We start from the raw sequence: 24193 nt of genomic DNA, 5'->3' as shown, positions 1-24193 counted from the left end.
AACTTTTAAGAAATAACACGATACACAACTCGCGTGACCCAGTTAACATCGATCAGACCGTATTCATGATTGAAATCTTCACGAAGTAAAGGGCATTTTCCCTGCAAAGTTCACGGACCTCGATACCATAATGCATTCAAACGTGTGAAAAAAACATTCTTACCGTGCTTGCCGTGGCAATATGCATCAAAACAAACTGTCCAGCGCCGTTTGAAACCTTTGTTTACATACATTTCAACTTACTGACATTTTAAACAGACGAGTGATTTCATTGGTCCAATGCGAAGGTGTATCTTTACAACTGGAGATTTCATTCATAATTACGGTCTGATCCGGTAAGAACGAATCAGGTTTGACAAAAACAGTTTAATACCAATAACTTCACGTAGCACAAATAATAAGTGCCATAGCTCATGACGTCATGATGAACACGTTAAAATAAATGGGTTTTAAATGGTGGACATAGTGAAAAAGGGCTTTAATGCATGTGCGTTAAGTGTCGTCCGCGATTAGCTTGTGCAATCCGCAAAGGCTAATCAGGGACGACACTTTCCACTTTTATTCCGTTTTCGGAAATTTAGAAGACATTTTCCTCCGGAAACTTGGACCTACAATAGCCAACCCATCGAGGTGGTCAATGATTTTAACTATTTAGGATGTGTTTTTTACTATACTGGAAATTTTGGTCTAAACATTGAACATCTCATTGGTAAATCCTTAAAAGCTTTAAACCTGTTATTGTGTAAAGTCTCTATAACGCTCAAAATCAACGAAAATTTCGTTAAGTATTTCGTCAAATAAAGTTTACACCTAAACACTCAGTGTTCCTCATAGCAATAGCCAATTTCAACGCTAGATGTAGTATGATTACATAGATTTTTGTAGATACAAAATGCTCGTTTTTATTTATTGGTAACCACAATAAATTTCATGCTAATTTCCTGCGAATATATCTATTCATACGACACACGATCACTATAATTGTACCGTGTTAATTGTATCCGCAAACATCTTTTTTACCAGACAACATCTGGTGTTGAAATTTCGACAATTGCCATAACGAACAATGATTCTTAATTGTTAAGCTTTATTTTACGAAATATTGTATGAATTTTTCGTTGATTTTGAGTAGTAATGTTACTTTAAATGTGAACAGTTTGATTTTAAGCTTAAAACTCTGTCAATGATTTGACGCATTTGTCTCCCCTATCATCAATTATTTTTGTGAAATATGGGGCTATACGAAGTCGAAAGAAATTAAGCGCATTCATCTTAAGTTTTGTAAACGGATATTGCAGGTTAGGAGTAACACTTGTGCAGCAGGTATTAACGGTGAACGGTAGATGTCCGCTGTATGTTCAAATATATGTACGATTGTTGAAATATTGGTTAAAAGTGGTCAATAGTGGCAACATTTTTTTACGCACAGTGTATTATGACGCACTTAGAGATTGTCAGAAAGGTTATTAAAACTGGGTAACAAATATAAAGAAACTTTTGAATGATTATGGTTTTACTTTTGTTGTCGAAAACTGCGCTTCTATCAATGAAAAAACGTTTTTATGTGAATTCCAAAATAGAGTTATTGATTGTTTTAAACAAGAGTGGTTTAGGTCGCTACAAAGTCCAGGTTTGATGCTATATAAGAAATATAAACTAAATTTTGAATACGAAAGATATTAATATATTATACATAGAAGCTTATAATTTTATTTTAGTCGACTCAGACTCTTGGTACATCCTTTAAGGATACAAAACGCCTCGGTAGAAATCGAATCCCGCGAGAAGAAAGGTATTGCCTTTGCTGTAACACAAGGGACATCGAAGACGAATACCATTTTGTACTTGTTTGTTCAAGTTTCACAACAATAAGAAACAAGAGTTCCGCGGTCGGAGATGACCGCATTGAAGCCGGATTTTTGATTTAAATGACAGGAAAGTACCTTTCGTGTTTTTGTCAATGCAATACTTAAATTACTGAAATATTGTTCAAAGGTCAAAATGAAATGTAAGTACTTTTCAAGGCATGAGCAAACCTTGTGTTATGTTTTGAATGCATGCATATACATGAACAACAATAACATTTAAGGTCACAAATATGAACTTGAATTGACAATTAGGAAAGTTTGATCTCAATTTTTTTATTAGCAAATTAGTAACATATTGTTTGAAGTTTCCATCAATTTCATTATCAAATGTAAGAAAATAAACTTAGATGAAATAATACTATTTATTGTTTTGCTTTCACATACCTACACAGAAATCCAGACAGCCTTATGATCACTCCAAAAGGTTTCTATCACACCAGTTCTAGCAGATAGATTGGACACAATTTGAGATTCTAGGTCCAAGCATACCAAAGTTATAACAATTTAAACATTTTAACATTGAAGGTCACAGTGACCTTGACCTTCAAATGAATGACATTGAAATGAGCAGTGGTGATCTTCTAGTACTGGCCAACCTTTATGTCAAGTTTGAAGACTCTAGGTACAAGCATACCAAAGTTATAACATGGAATAAGAACTTTAACATTTTTACCTACCAAAGTTATAAGAACTTTAACATTTTTACATTCAAGGTCACAGTGACCTTGACCTTAGAATGAATGACCTTGAAATGACCAGTGGTCATCTAAGTGTGCTTGCAAACCTTCATGTCAAGTTTGAAGACTCTATGTCCAAGCATACCAAAGTTATAACAATTTTAACATTTTAACATTTAAGGTCACAGTGACCTTGACCTTCAAATGAATGACATTGAAATGACCAGTGGTCATCTTCTAGTACTGGCCAATCTTTATTTCAAGTTTGAAGACTCTAGGTACAAGCATACCAAAGTTATAACATGAAATAAGAACTTTAACATTTTTACATTCAAGGTCACAGTGACCTTGACCTTCAAATGAATGACCTTGAAATGTCCAGTGGTTACTTACTAGTTCTGGCAAACCTTCATGTCAAGTTTCAAGACTCTAGGTCCAAGCATACCAAAGTTATAACAACTTTAACATTTTTACATTCAAGGTCACAGTGACCTTGACCTTCAAATGAATGACCTTGAAATGTCCAGTGGTTACTTACTAGTTCTGGCCAACCTTCATGTCAAGTTTCAAGACTCTAGGTCCAAGCATACCAAAGTTATAACAACTTTAACATTTTTATATTGAAGGTCACAGTGACCTTCACCTTCAAATGAATGACCTTGAAATGACCAGTGGTCATCTGTTAATTTTGGCCAACCTTCATGTCAAGTTTGAAGACTCTAGGTCCAAGCATACCAAAGTTATACCATGAAATAAGAACTTTAACATTTTTACATTCAAGGTCACAGTGACCTTGACCTTCAAATGAATGACCTTGAAATGACCAGTGGTTACTAACTAGTTATGGCCAACCTTCATGTCAAGTTTCAAGACTCTAGGTCCAAGCATACCAAAGTTATAACAACTTTAACATTTTTTATATTGAAGGTCACAGTGACCTTGACCTTCAAATGAATGACCTTGAAATGACCAGTGGTCATCTGTTAATCCTGGCCAACCTTCATGTCAAGTTTGAAGACTCTAGGTCCAAGCATACCAAAGTTATACCATGAAATAAGAACTTTAACATTTTTACATTCAAGGTCACAGTGACCTTGACCTTCAAATGAATGACCTTGAAATGACCAGTGGTTACTAACTAGTTATGGCCAACCTTCATGTCAAGTTTCAAGACTCTAGGTCCAAGCATACCAAAGTTATAACAACTTTAACATTTTTTATATTGAAGGTCACAGTGACCTTGACCTTCAAATGAATGACCTTGAAATGACCAGTGGTCATCTGTTAATCCTGGCCAACCTTCATGTCAAGTTTGAAGACTCTAGGTCCAAGCATACCAAAGTTATACCATGAAATAAGAACTTTAACATTTTCGAGCACGCCGCCACCCCGCCCGCCCGCCCGCCCCCCCCGCCCGCCCGACAACATCAATCTATAAGCCGAGATTTTTTCGAAAAAAATCCGGCTAAAAAGTACATCAAAGCGAAATATCATAGAAATCCATCTGTATTTAATTTTTTTAGAACTTATGAAATCGTGCAAAAGAGAAGATCTTATCAAACTTTCCCTATACATCAAAGAAGCTATGTTTATCCGAAAAACTCTTTTTAATATTGTCGAAGGATCACAATAGTCTTTTTGTTCATCCTCATTGCTTATTTCTTTACAAATGTATATTTTTATAGAAAATTAAGTTATTGTAATATATTAGATTACATCCCCTTTGCTTACTACTTTATAAATGTATATTGGACCGAAATTAAGTTATTTGAATATATAAGATTAAAAAATGTATTGCTAACATTGTCATTACCATGTTGACACAAGACCTTTTGTATATTATGTACACATATTATGAAGATGATGTACTATGTGCAAGTCGTAATAAATTATCTGTTCTGTTCTGTATGATAATTTCTGTTTAAAAAGTATCTTCTTAGCAAAAATCCAGTTTCGGCGGAAAGTGTCGTCCCTTATTAGCCTGTGCGGACTGCACAGGCTAATCTGGGACGACACTTGAAGCAAATGCATTAAACCCCCTTTTCACAGAGCACGGCTCAAATATTGCAATCTGGATGCAAACAATCAGACTTTAGCCATATGCCACTACATACGTATAATTTACAGGATCAGGAATATTAATTATATTACCGAAATCCTCTCTTTTATTAATCTCAATACAAACAAGTACCACTCTATCAAAACATATCAATTTCTATTTGTGTGTCACTTGTATTTTTTGTTGACATTCACAATGATACTGAAACGAATTACTGTATGTGTGTTTTTGTGTGTGTTGAAGGGGGGGGGGGGGGGTGGACGTGTGGAAGGAGCTTGAGGTGAACAAAAACAACCAGTTTCTGTATTTAATTACAATCTTGCATAATGTGTTGAAATACTGGAAACGTTTAGAGCTACATGGTGTTGTTCACTGGCTCAGTCGGTTTGCACTACCGTCTCTGAAAGCAAAAATGTGAAATGTGTCGCTTTAATATTGTACTCTATAAATATTTATTGCGATACCTGCGATACATCGATGATGGATCAATTAATCTCGGGTGTTGGTGAAGTGTATTACAACACTATGCAGAGCTCGTGCGATTGTATACTTTGATATTATTGCATAGTTAAGGCAAACTGAGTTCTTATTCAATCCATTAAACACATTAAAATATATACTGATTTTTATTTAAAAATAATACGCATTTTCAATTCTTATCGTCATGATTGTTTGACAATTAATTAACAAAAATATATTTCAATAAATGATAACAAATGTAAAAAAAACTCAATGAATTGCCAAGTTTAAAGCGAAATTACATCGCAAACAACGCCGGCTGGGGTGCACGTGCATCGCGCGTTTGACGTCATAAGTCCCGGGAGATAGAAGTCCTCACCAAATAGGCAACCTATCCAAAAGAAAAGCTTGCTATCGGACATGTGCTAACCACTATCTCTTACAGCTGTTGCAATTCCTAAAGCTATTTCGACAGAATTGTTACGCACATAAACATATTACAATCGAGAAAAAAGCACATTTTTGAGCAAGTATTTCGCTATTTCACAGTTGCAGTCTGTTGATTCTAACATTGTATTTTAATTTGTATTTATAACACAACACTTTTTTGTGTTATCCTTAACCCATTTATGCCTAGCGTCTAGAAAAAGGCCTTGGCAAAAAGCGTAGACCCAGATGAGACGCCGCATCATGCGGCGTCTCATCAGGATCTGCGCTGTTTGCTTAAACGAATTTCTTTAAGAAATATTCTAAATATAGCAATAATTATACTAGACATCCCTAATTTTGGAAATAAATTGATCCAATTTAGAAGGATGGGAGAGTCCACTAGGCATACATGGGTTATGTGTATACCTGTATCGTACACGACACCACATGCATAAATACAAACGTCGTCGTAAAATGGCAAAGATAAAAAGAAAGAAAAATGGGCCACGCTCTGCCAAAAGGAGGTTTAATGCATGCGCGTAAAGTGTCGTCCCAGATTAGCCTGTGATCGGACGACACTTTCCGCCTAAACTGGACGTTTGCTAAGAATATACTCTCTGTAAACGAAAAATATAATAAAAGCGGAAAGTGTCGTCCCTGATTAGTCTGTGCGGACTGCACAGGCTAATCTGTGACGACACTTTACGCACATGCATTAAACACCCTTTTCGCAGAGCACGGCCCAAATATATTGTTAGCCGAAACCTTGAGGTAGAACGCAGACACGGACGTCGTCGTTGAAGCAGCACTTCCGCATTCCCTGGCAGTCAAAGTCGTCATTGCACTCGTGACTGCTTGCATTCCCGGGGAATGTCGTGGGACAGAGACCATACTTGTCTACTGCAATGGGTAATGTGTGTCAAAACGTGCTTAATGGATGGGTACACCAAGTACTGGGTATAGGCCCAGGAAACGGACACGAGAGCGTTTCTATAAGACTGGGGATTCGAGTGCAATCGAGCCACAATAAATAGGTTTTTAACTAAAACGTGCTTACTGTAACAAATAGAGTTTCTACAATAACCTCTTACATTATAATATTTTTGCTGAACAAAAAGATATACACTCTTTCCGGGAAAGGCAATACAGGTCCACTGCAATCGGTGGAGAGTGTCTTACGCAATTTTGGAACTTTCATGGTTAAATATCAATCATATAAGGATATTGTTGAACTTAAAGAGATGATGGAATGTTGTCGGAAAGAGACCAGTGTAATTATTATAGCTTGTCTAGATATGTGCATGCCCACAGAGTATACAATTGCATCTTTATAATCACATTCTATATCGCCCAATTGGTGCCAACATATACCATGTGTATTCTATTTCCAATGTAACATGGATGGATTGAAAACCTATTGAAAACCTATTTAAAACCTATTGACCAATTTAGAAATACAATTGAAGTAAATTGCTAACTGTGACAGTGGGATTGTCGTGATTGAAATGTGATTAAAACAAATTCTCCAATATGGCTGCTGTTGTGAAAAAGTTACTTCCAGACTTACTGATGGTTTCAACTTATGTTCCTAAAGACTCCCTATCCAATAGTCTTCCAAACCCTTATTTACTGGATGTTTCATTAGTCAATATTGCATCATTTTTTTAACAAATAAAGGCTCAATAACCCATAAAGATACTATTTTATATGAAAATGCCAATTTAGTAAATGATCAAACCGAGGTAAGCGAAATTTTTAATGATTTCTTTGTTAATGTTGCGAAAAACATTGGAAATGACGCAGTTCAAATAGATTCATCACATCCTAGTATAACTAAAATAGAAGAAAATAGAAGAAAACATATCCCTTCAGTAAAATTTGATTTTAAACCTGTAAATGAAGAATTCAGTAATAAGCAAATAGACAAACTAGGTACTAAAAAAGCTACAGGCCATGACCGCATCCCTTTTAAAATTGTTAAACTTGCCAAACCGTCAATAATTAAACCAATTACAAAGTTAATAAATAAATCATTTACCACAGCAACATTTCCAGATAATCTTAAAATAGCTGAAGTAAGTCCCCTACATAAGAAAAAAAGTACATTAGATAAAAGCAACTATAGGCCAGTCAGCATACTACCAATAATCTCAAAACTGTTTGAAAGGGCAATTAATACACAAATACGAGAAATCTTTAACCAACATTTCAACATTTACCTTTCAGCTTTCAGACCAGGATATGGCTGCCAAACTACACTCTTAAAAGTAATCGAGGATTGGAAATTAGCTTTAGACCAAAATAAATATACAGCTGCAATTTTAATGGACCTGTCCATGGCGTTTGACTGTCTTCCGCATGACCTTCTTATATTAAAACTTCAATCATATGGCGTGTCCAAAAATGCTATATCCTTATTATCAAGTTACTTATCAAATCGTAAACAATGTGTTAAATTAGGGACAAATAAAAGTAGTTTCAGAGACATTATAAAAGGAGTTCCACAAGGTTCAATATTAGGCCCTGTACTTTTTAATATATTTATAAATGACATTTTTCATTTTGTAACTGAGTGCAATATTTACAATTATGCTGATGACAACACACTTTCTTGCTCAAATCTAAACATAGAAAAAGTAAAGGAAAACCTAGAAAAAGACAGCCATAACCTAATTGGTTCGAGAACAATAAAATGAAGGCAAACCCTAATAAGTTCCAGGCTATTAAAATTGGAAATAAAACTCATAAAACTAGTTTATCTTTTGAATTGGACAACATAAACATTCAGTATGAAGATGAAGTAAAATTATTAGGTGTAACAAAAGATTTCCAATTGAATTTCAATTCTCACATCTCAAATATCTGTAAAAAAGCATCTAGGCAACTAAATGTACTTAGGTACTTAAGCGAATAGGTCACAATTTATACAAAATAGGTAAACTTAATATTTACTACTCCTTTATTTTATCGAATTTTAATTATTGTCCATTAACATGGCATTTTTGTGGTGAAGTTAGCACTAAAAAAATTAAAAAGATTCAAGAACGTGCACTACATTTTATCTATAATGATTATAATTCTAATTATGAAACTCTCTTAGAAAAATCCAAACTACCATCTCTTAAAATTAGACGTATGCGATCAATGGCCATAGAAACCTTTAAAATAATTAATAAACAATGCCCTGCTTACTTACATGATTTGATTAATATAAAAAAAATAATTATTACTCTTTTAGGTATACAAACACTGCTGAAGTACCACGGGTGAGAACTACTAAATACTGGCTCAGCTCATTCCGCTCAGGAGCAGCCAGACTCTGGAACTCCATGCCACAACATTTTAGAGATGAGGGCAACTACAATCAGTTCCGGAGTTTGGTTGCATCATGGGACGGGGTGGGCTGTGCCTGTAGATCCTGTAAGCAAAGTTGAGCTTACTGTTTGCATGTTTTGATTCCTTTCATTCGTTTTATTTGTTTTCATTGTGTTGCCTTTCTGCTTTTGCTTTGTCTGAGAAATTTGCATCTTGATTTCTTGCATTTGCTTTATTAGGTTTTCATTATGATACCTTTTTGCTTTTGCTTTCTTTGTTTGCTTTAGCTTAACGTATATATAACACTAGTGACACTACAGCAGTTTGTTGTTATTGTGTTGTTGTTGTTGTTTTTCCCGTACATCTCATTTGAAATAGTGCTAGTTACACATGCGGTATAATCACTTCAGCATTAGTATTGTATTGTTTTTGCTTTTATAGTGATATTTTTTTCTTCATTCATCATTGTTGTATTTTGTTGCTTTTATTTTGTGAAATTTGCTGATCAGTTCCCTTCAAATCGGATTTGAGTGATAATTTCCTTTAAGCCATTTTTATTTTATGGCCCCTTTTTACACCTTTTCTTTTTATGGTAGGTTAGGCCTCTTCCTTGTGTCAAGATCAGCAATCTTTTACACAGCTTTTAATTGTGAATGTATAGTACTGATTTATATTTCTGCTTAGATTTTAATAATGTGCTATATGAGTAATGCTTTAGTTATGCTTTTAGTGTGTTTTATTATGATAATATTTCTTATGTATGCCATGTATTTATGATGTGTTAATTTGCCACTGTTTGTTTATAGGTCGGTCAAAAGCTATACAAAGCTTATGTTATATACATGTTATTCTCATACCGACCATAAATAAATTTTGATTTGATTTGATTTGGTACCTTTTTGCACCAATGGGGCGATATAAAAATGTTGTTAAACAAAAAACATATTTTCGCCCGCTTCGCTACTGCTTGGAAACCAAGAAATCAAGTTTCTGGTATTTTGGATTGTTATAGACTGGTTGTATATTTTGGTCGTAAAAATGTTTGTATGCGCATTTGCGATCATGTTGAATGTAAGATTGACCATTACATCTTATCCTCTTGACTAATGATTGTCAACCAGTGAGATAAAATAAATACTTTTACATAAGTGAAAGAAAGTCTGACATCGTCTCACTACATAGTATTTTAGCACGACACAATTACATTAGAAAGAACTTTAAATCTTACCCATAAACATGCATCTCGTTTTATTCATTTAATTCTCTGCTTTTTTTAAGGAAAAGGCCAATCGAACTTGTGCAATCGTCAACAACAAAATTCAGTACCATCTTACATATGACATAAGATAATTGTAAAGGCATGATCATTGCTTCAGCTCTCTTTTCGGAATACATATATAAGAAACTGCTTATCGCTGTGACACACATATTATCTGTATGTCATTATGACACTATTACACAACACTTTAAAGAAAACTGAAATCAATTGAGTCGCGTTCTGAGAAAACTGGGCATAATGCATGTGCGTAAAGTGTAGTCCCAGATTAGCCTGTGCAGTCCGCACAGGCTAATCAGGGACGACACTTTCCGCTTTTATGGTATTTTTCGTTTAAAGGAAGTCTGTTCTACACGAAAATCCAGTTCAGGCGGAAAGTGTCGTCCCTGATTAGCCTGTGAGAACTGCACAGGCTAATCTGGGACGACACTGAACGCACATGCATTATGCCCACTTTTCTCAGAACGCGACTCAATTTATAAAGTCGTTGCTATGCATGGCATACACAGTAGGTTACTACCATTGATACGCACGTGCATTGTTAGCGTACAGGAAGCAGCAGTTGCTAAGAGGCCGACGGTAACCAATTGTTCTGGGGTCGGGGCAGCCCAAGTGGACGTTGTTCCAGTCACTTCCGAACTGACACGAACCTGCGGGATGCAATTTCAAAAGGTCTGAACTATGTTTAACTTGAAGTCACAATAACCAATAAATATATTATATTGGTTTTGTATGTTTTTCGTTGTCATTCTACCAGCTTCGCATATCGCATACAATAAACAACTCAATAGAACTCAATAAAACTCAATAAAGCTGTGATACCTGTTAGCTATTAGAGACACGTGAAACATGAGTTGGTGAATACACAGTGTTTTTCATCTCATTCCATATGCTGTATGTTACCATTTTAAGGAGGATTGTAAGATATCTTAATTATAATATCATTATTCACGGAACGATGCCCATTTGAACATATTACGCATTTTGATGATAATGAAAAGAATGAGTGTTTTTTTTTCTCTGTCAAAATAATGATGTAACATGTTTTATATGTATGGAAGCGTACAAACATTATTATTAAATTCTTTCAAGTATTAATTATAATCTGGTGTGCTCTTAACATTCTTTTTTATTCCTCTAGATATCTGGAATCTAAACAAAAAACGTTGTTGTTCGAAAATTGTGTATTGCAAATGACTGGCTTGTGGAAATCTGAAAGCCGTTTTAAATACGACGTTGTTTGGTATACTTGAGGCGCGCTTTGGGAAAAGCGGGCTTAATGAATGTGAATAAAGCACCCCGCACAGGCTAATCTGGGACGATACTTTCCACCTAGACTGTTGTTTCGTTTACATGAGAATTCCTTTACACGAACAAATGATTTCCATGAAAGCGCTAAGTGTTGTCCATGATTACCCCGTGCGGACTTAACGCATATGCATTACGACCGGCTCATTTTTATTTTCGATTTCGTAAACAAAAGAAAGAAGTTCGGAGTGAGCATCATAACAATACAGTATCACATCCAGATAATATTCATGTTCAAAGTTCAACTCTTAAAACACTTATTTTTATTAGAATGTCCCAATATGAAAAGATTGTCAACCTGCTTTAACGCAGACTGGACAGCAGCGGCCGTCCAAGGTCATGACAACGTCGGGCGGGTCACACTCAACCACGGGGTTACAAACCACGCCCTCCCAGGACGAGGATGGGGCTGAAAGAGGTAGACCACTTTAGAGAACTAAGCTAACGGATGAGTATTTAAATTCTAAATTTACTAGAACGATAATGCAATTAACCCCGAAATTTGAAAATTGTCATTTTGAAAGTATTGTCAGGTGATAGGATTGTATTTATAGAAAGCGTATACATAACAGAATTGCGCGTGTGTCTGAATTTAAGATATGATAAAGAAATATTTTTTTATAGGTGTGTTAAACAACACAGTTATATTTTTATGATTGCTTGATAAGCTTTTCGTTTGCCTCATTCTTGTAATTTTGTTTGTATTTATTTTATTTATTAATTATTTATACCTTACACCATGATTAAGGTATTTAGAAATTAGTCGAATGATTAAAGAATTGCCAAGCAGGCGTAATAAAAATATTCTGTCGTTCAAAATTTATAAATAAAACGCTTACTTGCGCATGTATTGCAGCAAAAGCCATTAATCTTGTGTTGACAGCTGGTAAAACATCCATTAGTGCATATGCCACCTGCCACGAGAGCAAAGTGAAATGCAATTATTCGACATAAACTTATACAGGATTAATTAATATGCTTAACATATAATTGTTTCAAATAAATGCAAAAAAAATGGCATTTGACACATTTAAATGCGATTAGCTAAACAAGGTGTACCGGTATGTATAAGGGTTAAATAATATGGTTTTATAGCTATCACAAAAAGAACTGTGCCAAAAATGAGGGGTGTAAAAACAAGGAAATAATGCACCAACAATTACACATAAAACATAAAATATTAGCGAATTGTTATTGTGCTTATTTACTTACCGAATCCATTTCTTACTTTACCCTATAGTCTAGTGCATTGATAGGTGCATTCAGAATAACAAATGATTATTAAACTCGTAAAACTAATATGATCCATTTCCTTCGAATTAGATATTTATTACTTAATTGATATTCAAACACATTACTCAAATCTGCACAAAATCAATCAATAGATATCTCATTTAGTTACGTTATAAACTTTTAATTACATTAAATTACGTATAGTTCAGAATAAATAAGCTCAATAAACGTGTCATTTTAGTTATTATATTACAACTAGCTGTGTATTAACACACATACGGTAGGACTAAATGTCACTACATTAAGTATTTTTGAAATAACAAAATATTAAAAAAAACAGCTTATACCTTCAATACGTTTGGAAAGAGAAAGCACAATTCCTGCTTCAATAATCAACACGAACACACATGCTTTCCAAAGCCCATCCATTGGTTACGATTTAGTCTTAAACAGTAACAATATGCACACATTTACACTTATAGTATTTCGTAAGAAGCACAACAAACCTCTTAAGTAAATGTATCGAACGTCAACTGTAATGCAAAGCAATGTAATCATCTGTTACTTACTTCATTTATAATGCGATGGTGTCTTTTGTAAACATATATTGCTTTTTATTGATGGCAATGACGCGTATTCATTCTTTCTCAGCCATTAGGTCAGAATAACACTGGTACTGGCAACAGTTTGCCCTTTTTTCGAAAACAGTCAAAAGATGATTGAATACGAAACGTGGGCATACTTTAATTATCACGATAACGATGTTTGAGATTCACAGTTTGAGTATTTAATGTCTATCATTGACAACTTGCGAACAAACGGCCGGTTCACTTCTTTAATCTTTTCTTTAATACGTATAGTTCAGAATAAATAAGCCCAATAAACGTGTCATTTTAGTTATTATATTACAACTAGCTGTGTATTAACACATATACGGTAGGACTAAATGTCACTACATTAAGTATTTTTGAAATAACAAAATATTAAAAAAACAGCTTATACCTTCAATACGTTTGGAAAGAGAAAGCACAATTCCTTTATTTCGTGAGAAGCACAACAAACCTCTTAAGTAAATGTATCGAACGTCAACTGTAATGCAAAGCAATGTAATCATCTGTTACTTACTTCATTTATAATGCGATGGTGTCTTTTGTAAACATATATTGCTTTTTATTGATGGCAATGACCCGTATTCATTCTTTCTCAGCCATTAGGTCAGAATAACACTGGTACTGGCAACAGTTTGCCCTTTTTTCGAAAACAGTCAAAAGATGATTGAATACGAAACGTGGGCATACTTTAATTATCACGATAACGATGTTTGAGATTCACAGTTTGAGTATTTAATGTCTATCATTGACAACTTGCGAACAAACGGCCGGTTCACTTCTTTAATCAGATTTTTGCACCTTCATTTAATTATGGATTTTGGATCACAATTAGGAAAGGGGTTTATTCCGCCTGTCTGAAAACTTGAAGGGTTTTTTTTCCGCTATGGAAGGATGTTTCTTCCGTGTATGCAAAATGTGAAAGGGTGTTTCTCGCGCTATGCCGTTTTTAGGGAAGGGTGTTTCTTCCGAAGGGAGTTTATTCCGATAATCTGGTAAAATAGATGTTTGTAGATACATCAAGAGTGCCAAACTGTCACAAGATACGCCCGTTCGAAGGTTTTGGACACCATGCTCAATGCTTGATATGCACTACGTGACCTAGTTATTGACCCGGCATGACCCATATTTGAACTTGACCTAGATATCATTTAGATGTAACATCTGACTAAATTTGGTGAAGATCAGATGAAAACTACTTCAATTAGAGAGCGGACACCATGCTAAATGCTTGAATTGCACTATGTGACCTCGTGGCCTCGTTTTTGATCCGGCATGACCCATATTCGAACTTGACCTACATATCATCTAGACACAACTTCTGACCAAATTAGGTGAAGATCAGATGAAAACTACTTCAATTAGAGAGCGGACACCATGCTAAATGCTTGAAATGCACTAAGTAACCTCGTGACCTAGTTTTTGACCCGGCATGACCCATATTTCAATTTGACCTACATATAATCTAGACACAACTTCTGACCAAATTTGGTGAAGATCGGGTGAAAACTACTTCAATTAGAGAGCGGACACCATGCTTAATCCTTGAAATGCACTAAGTAACTCCGTGACCTAGTTTTTGACCCGGCATGACCCATATTCGCACTTGACCTAGATATTGTCTAGACACAACTTCTGACCAAGTTTGGTGAAGATCGGATGAAAACTATTTGAATTAGAGAGCGGACACTGCTGTGGACGACGCCCGCCAACGGTGAAACTGTAATACCCGGTACGTCCCGTTTTTAAAAACGGGCGTATAAAAATGCTCGTTTTTATTATTGCTTTGCCTATTTTAATTTACTGCAAACGATATCGATTCATACGACACATTAACACTATTTTAGTGTTCGTGTGTCGCATAAATAGATATATTCGTGGGAAATTTAAATGGAATTAATTGTGTCACAAATAAATTAAAATGAGCATTTTGTATGTACAAAAATATATGTAATCATACCACATCTCGCGTTGAAATTGTGGATATTGCTAAAAGGAACACCGATTGCTTAGGCGTTAACTTTATTTCACGAAATACTTTACGAAGTTTTCGTTGATTTTGACCGTTATAGAAGCTTTAAGTCTACAAATTCTGAATATACAGAAAATAAGGCTGATTTAAGATATGTAACATGATCAATAACGTTACGATAAATATATATTCAGATAGAAAATCTCAGTTGGAATGTGGCAAGTATAATGTGTAACTCATTTATTAATAAAACGTGTACGATAACGAGTTGAAAAGACTACTGACGAATGAGGTAGATCGTGGGGAAAAAGAACTTATTTAACAACAATAATAAAGTGTCAGTAACAAGAGTTTCCCAGCTAATCGGGTAACTCAAAGAACCATCAGTTAACAAGTTACATTTTCTACTAAAAGATTACCTGAAACATAATTTGAAACAATGTAATTTATTTTAAAATGATATTGTTTGTATCGCGGGAAAACTGCCAATTAATGTTTTCGCCAACTTAAAACAACATGCCACACCGATTACTGGAATTTATAACGGAATGTGTAACGTGTCAATAACACAGTGATAAAGCAAATAACAAGTACCTTTCTTGTTACCGATAATGCATTTAAAGAATGCTTTAAGTAATCATCTTATCACGCTGTACTATGTAGATTTGTTATGTATTGTGTGTTTTGTAGTGCATAGTATTTAGTTTAAATGGGCCTTTTCACAGATTTTGGCATGTATTAAATTTTGTCTTTAAATGCCTTATATTTATAAATATAAACATTGGATCTAAAAAGCTCCAGTAAAAAATCAATGTTACAATAAAAAAAGAATAAACAAAGGTTACCTTCAACAGAGCTCGAACCACTCAACCCCGGAGTCCTGGAGTAAAAACCATACCCTCTAGACCAATCGGCTATCGTTGCTCATACAGTGAGTGGTTATTTTATACTTTATATAAGCAATCCTCGTAGTTAGAGCATGGTAAATGTTAAGTATTACTGTTTCCTCACACATATCATAACTAAAACGAAAATTTGAATATTTTTTTTTTATTTTGTAAATGTACCAAAACGTGAAAAGGCCCCTTTAATATTATCGTAATTATAAGATTAAGTGAATGCGTTGTGTTTACTTAAGTTAGCAATCACATGCAATATAAAATCAAAGCGCTGTAGGCATTGAAGGCCTGGGGCTAGATTTAGTGTGCTTGGGAAGAAGTTAAAACCTTTGTTATCGCTAATTATGACATTATACAACCAAACCACATGTCCTTATTTATACTGATAAGGCAGCTAAAAATAGAATATTTTGTGAACAGGACAAAAAATAAACTCTAGTTAAAACCAATTTAAGTGCCGATTTTGATCCAGGACTTCCGCAAAAAGATGTGACGACGTCATATTTCACGTTTATATAGAGGATATTTGTTCATACTCACATGAACAAATTGTCTGTTTCCTTTATGCCCCTTTTTCAAGAAAATAATTAACAGCTGTTTCCCTTTCGCTGAAAAGTTACCATTTCTCGGAGTTTTTCCCGTGGCGTGCCTCAATAAATATCAAAACACAAAATCACGTAATAAGTGTGACAAAATGACGTCATTATACCAGCGAAATTCTTCAGTAAAACTCTTAAACCATGTAAATAAACAGTGAATAAGCATAAAATAAAAATTAAAATTTGTTGAATTCGGTGGAATGTCGATTTTAATTCACTCGTGATCATAGCATATATATATATATATATATATATATAATTATTTATGATAATCTAAAAATAGAAAAAGGAGTTCCGAAAATGTGTTCTTTTCACCGGTGAAAAGAACAATTTGTTTTTTTCACTGCTGTTATTTCACTGCAGAAATGTTATATTTTATCATTAGGTATAAAAGAAAGTGACATCACCAACCTTAAAATGACTGAACGTAAGATTTTTGTGAAAAATTGTTTTTATTCAGAATGAAAGATTATCCATGAAAAGGCCCCTCTAAACCTATTTTTTTTAGCTCGATTGCATGAAACGAGGCTAATAATAACAAAACAACAACAATAATAATACTTCTACTACTAATAATAGTAAAATAAAATTAATTAAACTAATAAAAGTAACATAATAATCATAATAATAATAATGATACTAATAATATGAAATAAGGCAAAGCCTCAAAGCGAGCTCGATTAAAGTTTTAATAGAAAAAAACTAACAAAAAACTTTAATAAGGATGATATTTAAATAAAATTATTATAGGCACTTCATAAGAGAAGAACTAGTCTCATTTATAAGACGCGCAAAGAATTAAAGGATACTTTTTATATGGACTAAATTCTCCAAATATTACCAATATAAAAAGTAGCTTAATATTTGAGAGCGTCAACAAGTTGGACTAACAGAAGAACGTACGTGGAGTTCTTAAAGACTTGTAATAATATAGGCACTGGTATAAAAAAATAAGGAAATCAACTTTTAATTATTATGTTAATCAGCAATCAAACAAAAAACGGACCATATTATAAAGGGTTTCATGTGACCTGATGAACAGAACTTTTAGCCCAAAACCCCGTCCAAAACAGATTGTCACACTATCAGTTGCCAGTCTTGCAACCACAGGTTTTCCTACGAATGTCAGATCGGGATTCGAACCCGAAACCACACATGAGCCATCTGATGATAATGATCATATGATATTGGCCTGGGTTGCTCTACCAATTAAGCTATCTGACCTTTTGAAAAATATATAGGGAAAACTGCAATGCTGTATAATAGCATGATTACCTTGCTTAGGAAAATTTTACAAAGAATAACATTTAATTGATATTTTGTTATGATTTAGAACAGTATGTTGTCAGTTCAAAGGCTCACATGAGGTAATGTTTGAAAAGCCCACAAAAGCTTATGTTTGTAAAAATGGTGCTTATTTGCCGATTGTTTATAGTTGAGATAAAATCACCTTATTTTGCACAAATCTGGTAAAATATATATGGTTCGAATACCAACTGCGGATAAGAGCAACAGAACAGTCCTTGTAACTAAATAACTCTTATATTTTTATAAGTAATAATCTAAACCATAAAGTGACCTCTACTTCGATAATTATGTATACCTTAAGAGAAGATAGATCGCAGGTGAAAGTTGCGTAACACATAAAACTATCAACAAATTGTGCAGCAAACAAAGATTGGTATATATCAAGGACATATATATTAATCTAGTATGTATCACCTTGGCATTACCTCCTTAAAACACTAAACAGTCAACTAGAACATATAATGTAAAAATTTAGAACATCCAACTGTTGCTACCTTCTCAATTATAATTTTCAGGTGCACATTATCGTCACTGGCATCAGCAATGATTTCTCAAAGTTGCATACTGTACTAAGATTTCACAAGGGCCAGGTAGCATATTTGTTTTATTTTCTTTTTTGAGCATTTAAAGTCAAAGTAATTTCAAATTACCATAATTGAGGAATAAATGCAAGGTAGGTCAGCGATAATTTTGTCACCCACCAAAAAATGTTATTTAAAACCATTGATATAACACTTTGATAATTTTACACTTGTAAGTACATATATTTTTAAGTACCAAAATACTAGGATTAAATTAATTTGTATATTCCTAACTACATGTACTGTTTAAAGTCATTTTGGTTAGCGACTGTCACGTCAGTGACGTCACCCACCGTACTCAAGGTAGAGACTATCACGTCATCCACCGTACTCAGGTAGAGACTGTCAAGTCAGCCACCGTACTAAAGGTAGCGACTGTCATGTCACCGACCTCAAAGTTATTTATATCTTATATGAATTTATGTTTTAAATATGATTAATCACATTTGATCACATCGTTTGATTGCTTGAATCAATCACATTTTATAGTATCTATAAACATTGCACTATTTGTAGTAATTATCAAATAATTAATTTAGAATGTTCTTTACCAGAAAGGTTAGCTCAAATATCAATAAGGACACTATCTCCCTCACTATGAGATATTGTCAAAGGTAGAAATATTTGTTTGAATCATTTTGTGAGGCATACAAATTAAGCTAAATTCTTGTTTCAATAGAAGATAATAGATATCTAGAATATAACCACTGATATATAAATTTTGATGAGATAATAAAGTTTGGCCATGTTGAAATGATACTCAAATGTGACTTACCACCTTTAAATTTAAATGTAATGCATGACTTAGACAGTTAAAGAAAAATAAATACACTAGTTTGCCAATCAGTTCCAATTATAAAGCAGTTCCGGTTAATTTTCATAATTAAACCCCAGTGTTTCAAAACAATCGAAACAATATAGGATTTTCTTTACTTGCTTTCGTAGGATAATCTTTTTTGAAAACAAATTTGCAAAATTTTATTTTATTTTCCATTGTTTTACATCCGGACAAGCGCCTGTTGAAAAAGATCACTGCAGACGCTCACGTGTAAATTTTGATGTTTGCCATCAACTAATCTAATACTCATAATTAAGAACCCTAAATGGCCCAAAAAGAAAAAAGAAAAATGTACATCTATTATTGCTGTATGAACATAGAAAAAATATTATGCATTTGTTAATGCAATCTATTTTTATCGATGTTATTTATGACGCATGTCTTTCAATCAGTTGCGGATCAGCCATTTATGAAGTGTAGGGGTCGGCTCAAAATTATTATTTTCAATTATATCATTGAATATGTAATAAAATGATGTGTTTTGTCTTGTTTGCATGTATTGTAATAATACTGTGATTTATAAAAGGTGGTTTAGTTGTTTAACAGCCATTTTATTCATAGTTAAACATTTTCTATAAGGTAGCTCTATACAATTTAAAACTGATTTTCTGAATGGTCCAATTAAATTAAACTTTCACTCAATATGTATTTTTTTGCTATTGTAGGCTAACCTTGGGACCAGTCCAGTGGTGTGGTCAGCAGAAAAGGTTAAAAAGAAATACAGAAAGCCTTTATCACCCAGAAAAGACAAGAAAATCAGAACAAGGCGTGCTTTGTATGATGTTCAAGTCAAAAAGGTATCTATACATAAGGCTTCAGTAGAACATGATCTCAGTTATAGTTACCTGTACAGAAGAGTTTCGGGTGAGACTGCAATAGATTCTAAGAATGGACCAGGAACAGTGTTTTCTACTCAAGAAGAGAAAGAACTAGCTGAATTTCTGAGTGAAATGGCCAAAAGGGGTATGGGTCTGAGAGCTGGTGAGTTCATGGATCTAGTCCAGAATATTGTAGTGACTGAAAAGAGAAAGACTCCGTTCACAAACAATAGACCATCTTATGAATGGTATAAGCGATTCATGGAGAGAAACAAAGACATTGTTGGGTTAAGAAGAGAAGTTTAGCTGGAAGCTTCACGAAGCAGAATAACTAGTGAAAGAATGGATAAGTGGTATTCAAACTTCAGGGATTTTCTCGCAGAAAGGGATCTTCTTAACAAGCCAGAAAGAATCTGGAATGCCGACGAAACAGGCTTTCAGATGGGAAGTAAGGCTGGATATGTAATAGGACCATCCAAGGAGAAATTTCCAACACAAGTTCCGCACATGTCAGGATCGTCAACCAAAGCACGTTTGACAGTTATGTTCTCAGCTAGTGCTAGTGGTTCTATGATGCCACCGTTTTATGTGTACCCTGAACCGCCACCAAAAGGAGTTAATCCTTTGAACTGCTCATTACCAGGTGGATCTGTGGCATATACAGAGAAAGGATGGATGGACTTTGTAACATTTGAGAAATACTTGGATCACTTCGACAGGCACATAGTTACAGAAAAACCTGTTGTATTGTTGATAGACTCTGTTGGATCGCACATCAACCGTAACATTGTTACAAAAGCGCAGTCAAAAGGTATTGAACTGTATAGAATAGTGCAAAACGCAACGCACCTAATGCAGCCACTGGACAAAGGTGTTTTGGACCCTTGAAGAAACAATGGTATACAACTGTCAGGAAACACAACAGAGAACAACCAGGTGTTGTGATTAACAAAACAAACTTTGCAGAGAAGTTGAAGGAGTGCTTTAAGGACTTTTACAAGCCATGTACAATTGTTAGTAGCTTTCGTTCATCTGGTATCTATCCTGTCAGTCGTGAAGTCATCACAGATGAACAGCTAAAGACAAATATGACATTCAGTCATTCTGAAAAGGATTCCATACTAAGTGTATATGAGAAGGAAACAGAAAGCAGGTCCTTGTCTGAGGTTCAAATAAGTGAACATGAACAAGTATTAAGTGCTTATGAAAGTGTGTTATCTACACCGGTAAAGAAGAAGTATGAAAACAGGCTGCAAGAGGGATACAATGTCAAAGGAATATCACCTGGTTACGACACATATGTAATATTGAAATCAAAAGTGACATCTCAATCTATTCCTGACGAAACTGTACAGGCAGGGACCTCATCTTCTGTGTACAAAGACCAAGGTGAATGCAGTGCACTAGACCTCTTAGCGAATGTGGCCACTTGTCTCATCCAAGAGTCTGATCCTGTTTGTGAAACACCCAGCAGTAATGTGTCACCTGTATTGAAAGAGGCATTGGTATTACCTAAAGCCACAACAATAAAAAAGAAACGCAAGAGCACTTTAGATGAGTTGCCAGACCACTTGACCTCACCCGAATGTATCCGAAAGCTTGAAAACAAAAACCTTGATAACATACGTAAGTTTGCTCGGAAAGAGAAGAAAGCGAAACAAGATTATTTGAAAAATAATGAGAATTCATCTGTAAGTAGTGCTGTGAAGAAGACATCTGTAAACACAGCTGTTAAAGGGAAATCCTCTATTAACACATCAAAAGGGAAAGCAGCAGCAAAATCAGTTAAACGCAATAGAAAACAGATAGCTGAACCCGGACTCTAACAATAATGACAAAGCTTTTTGTGTTGTTTGTGAAATGTCATGGGCGGAAGATCAGAAATTAATGCTTGGCACCACACGGATTCAGTGTGATGATTGCACATCATGGTTACATGAAGACTGCTCACCAATAGGATTTGAGTATGATACCACAAAAGAGAAGTTCCTTTACCATAAATGCAAAAAAGACAATTAAAAAGGCACATAACAGTTTCACCAAATTGAAAAAGACTTCTTACGAAAGCATATAAAGAGGGTGAATTCAATGTGTATGAACATGTGGTACTGTTTATAAGATCAAACTTCATATACAATTGTTGGAATGTAGTGACTTATGTGTATATTAATGTTTTTGTACAGTTAACAAGATCAACCTTCATAATAATATAGTTGCTGGATCACTTGTGTACATACCATTATGTTTTAACTGTTATATTACTGTAAGAACATTGTACAATCATTGCACAAGTTTGAATATTAATTGAGATTTTCATAAAAAGTTATTAAAATTGTTTGGTCAGTTATATAGATCATACATGTCTGTTTGGGAAAAACATTTAAGTTCGTTTGTTATTGTTAAAGCCATTAAACTGACCTATTCTTGTTTTATTCTGTTCTTCATTCTTTGTCATCTTTAAAGGGATCAGACTCCATAATGCTATTGATTTTCTTGAAAAAAGGTAAACAATATAGTATTATTTATTCATACTGTATTTTATTCCTTTTAGAAGCAAGATGGTGATGTTGATGCTGGCTCCTCCAAGCCAGATGATAGTGGTTCTATATATAAAATGACTTTAAAGAACTCTATCATAAAGGGTTACCATGCCTTTGAGATTAGACCCCCTATGATTTTACCGCGTTGTCCGCTTAATGTGGAGCCAGAGTACACAAATATAAAGGATGTATGCGCCTGTTTGGTCTGGATCACAGAGATGGATTTCTTTGCACCTGATATACACGGAATAATAACTGATGATAAGAGACATTTAAAACTGACAGATGTGGCTGGTTTGCCAATTGGTCGTGTGCCTAGATCTTTAGCACCCTATTTCAGAAAAAATATTGACAATGGAGGTAAAGTGTTGTCTGAGGTCACTGGTGCACCTGTACCTAGTAATCCCCCATGATCAGTCCAACACGAAGAAGGGGGTGGAGTCGTGCTGCCTTGTGATTACATTATATCTACACCATGTAGAAATGATTTTGATGTTATTTCAGGTGCACTAAATTCATTACCTGAAGGATCAGCTATGGAACTTGTGATGTCACATGATATCTGAAGTGTTTTTATATAGAAAGTTTACTTGCAAAATGGTGCCTGATAGTTTTTGTATATATCTATCAATAAAAATGTTTGACCATGAATCATAAATGTTTTTTATGGTTGTTTCATGTAAGGAAACAATCAGCTGTCAAATCTGACAGTTAAAACCCCGTTTGAGATGCCCACCAGTACAGGTACATCGTATTATTCGGAACACCTTGGATTAACCGAAAATGCTTGATAGAAGGGTAAATAAAAACTGAAATTTTCGAAAAGTAAAATACATCCTGGAATCAATTGGTAACAGATTATTGCAGTCAAGACATTTATCAAATGAATCAATAATAAAGTAAAATCCTTTTATGCTGTGCGTGTTTGTTTTACACTCGGATAATTTCATTAACCGGAACTGATTGACAAACTGTATATGAAATGATTATGAAATCGAGTATTTGACTGTGCAGGTTGTTGTTTTGAAAAGTTTGGTACCTGAGTGCATGCCGAACCAATCGTGTGTTTGTTCCTCAATGGCAATCGTCCAATAAATAATAGCACTTACTTTTGTTGTCATCATTTTAAATAAAAAATGCGAGTAGCCGTCGTTGTTGACACTTGCTATGTACACACACAACGGTGACGTCATTTGTTACTTGGATAAATTTGCTGATGACGTCATCGAACGAGGAAGTCCCTAAATGATGACAATTTTTTTACACGAAGAATGCTGATGCTTTATTCGAAATATAGCGCTCTTGTAACAATAAATACAGAGAAGAGTTTTAGAATATGTAAAAGCCGTAAATTTGATCATTTTTTTCTATTTTATCATTATGATCAATCAGGAGACGCTGGTTAT

General features: G+C 34.4%; 1 protein-coding gene and 1 long non-coding RNA gene across 4 annotated transcripts; both read right to left on the bottom strand.

The window, feature by feature from the left end:
* Positions 1–1889: 1889 nt before the first annotated feature.
* LOC127860335 (uncharacterized) lies at positions 1890–3916 on the bottom strand. 2 transcript variants are annotated; one of them, XR_008039711.1, is made up of 2 exons: positions 3806–3916; positions 1890–3203 (listed from the first exon to the last, which is right to left on the bottom strand). It is a non-coding gene; the product is annotated as an uncharacterized LOC127860335 (long non-coding RNA). The 2 variants fall into 2 exon arrangements; XR_008039710.1 differs by lacking the exon at positions 3806–3916 and adding an exon at positions 3505–3692.
* A 981-nt stretch (positions 3917–4897) lies between these two features.
* On the bottom strand, positions 4898–13068 carry LOC127860855 (uncharacterized). Of its 2 annotated transcripts, XM_052399155.1 has the most exons (7): positions 12972–13068; positions 12231–12305; positions 11690–11800; positions 10617–10733; positions 6258–6392; positions 5366–5454; positions 4898–5004 (listed from the first exon to the last, which is right to left on the bottom strand). In XM_052399155.1, the coding sequence occupies exons 1-7, from the start codon at positions 13051–13053 to the stop codon at positions 4996–4998; spliced, it is 618 nt and encodes a 205-aa protein (XP_052255115.1). In that variant the 5' UTR covers positions 13054–13068; the 3' UTR covers positions 4898–4995. The 2 variants fall into 2 exon arrangements, 1 of the variants encoding a protein (XP_052255115.1); XR_008039953.1 differs by lacking the exons at positions 10617–10733; positions 11690–11800; positions 12231–12305; positions 12972–13068 and adding an exon at positions 10036–10203.
* Between the last annotated feature and the right edge of the window lie 11125 nt (positions 13069–24193).

Source organism: Dreissena polymorpha, chromosome 15 (genome assembly GCF_020536995.1).
Source record: "Dreissena polymorpha isolate Duluth1 chromosome 15, UMN_Dpol_1.0, whole genome shotgun sequence".
In the NCBI taxonomy this organism is placed as follows: Eukaryota; Metazoa; Mollusca; class Bivalvia; order Myida; family Dreissenidae; genus Dreissena; species Dreissena polymorpha.
This window is presented reverse-complemented; position numbering and strand designations above follow the sequence as displayed.

Coding starts and splice junctions, on each gene's coding strand:
- LOC127860855 (XM_052399155.1), bottom strand. CDS start 13,053: ATGGATGGGCTTTGGAAAGCATGTGTGTTCGTGTTGATTATTGAAGCA. Junction 12,306..12,971: donor TCTTTCCAAACGTATTGAAG/GTATAAGCTGTT, acceptor CTCTCGTGGCAG/GTGGCATATGCACTAATGGA. Junction 6,393..10,616: donor CCTGTACGCTAACAATGCAC/GTGCGTATCAAT, acceptor TACCCATTGCAG/TAGACAAGTATGGTCTCTGT.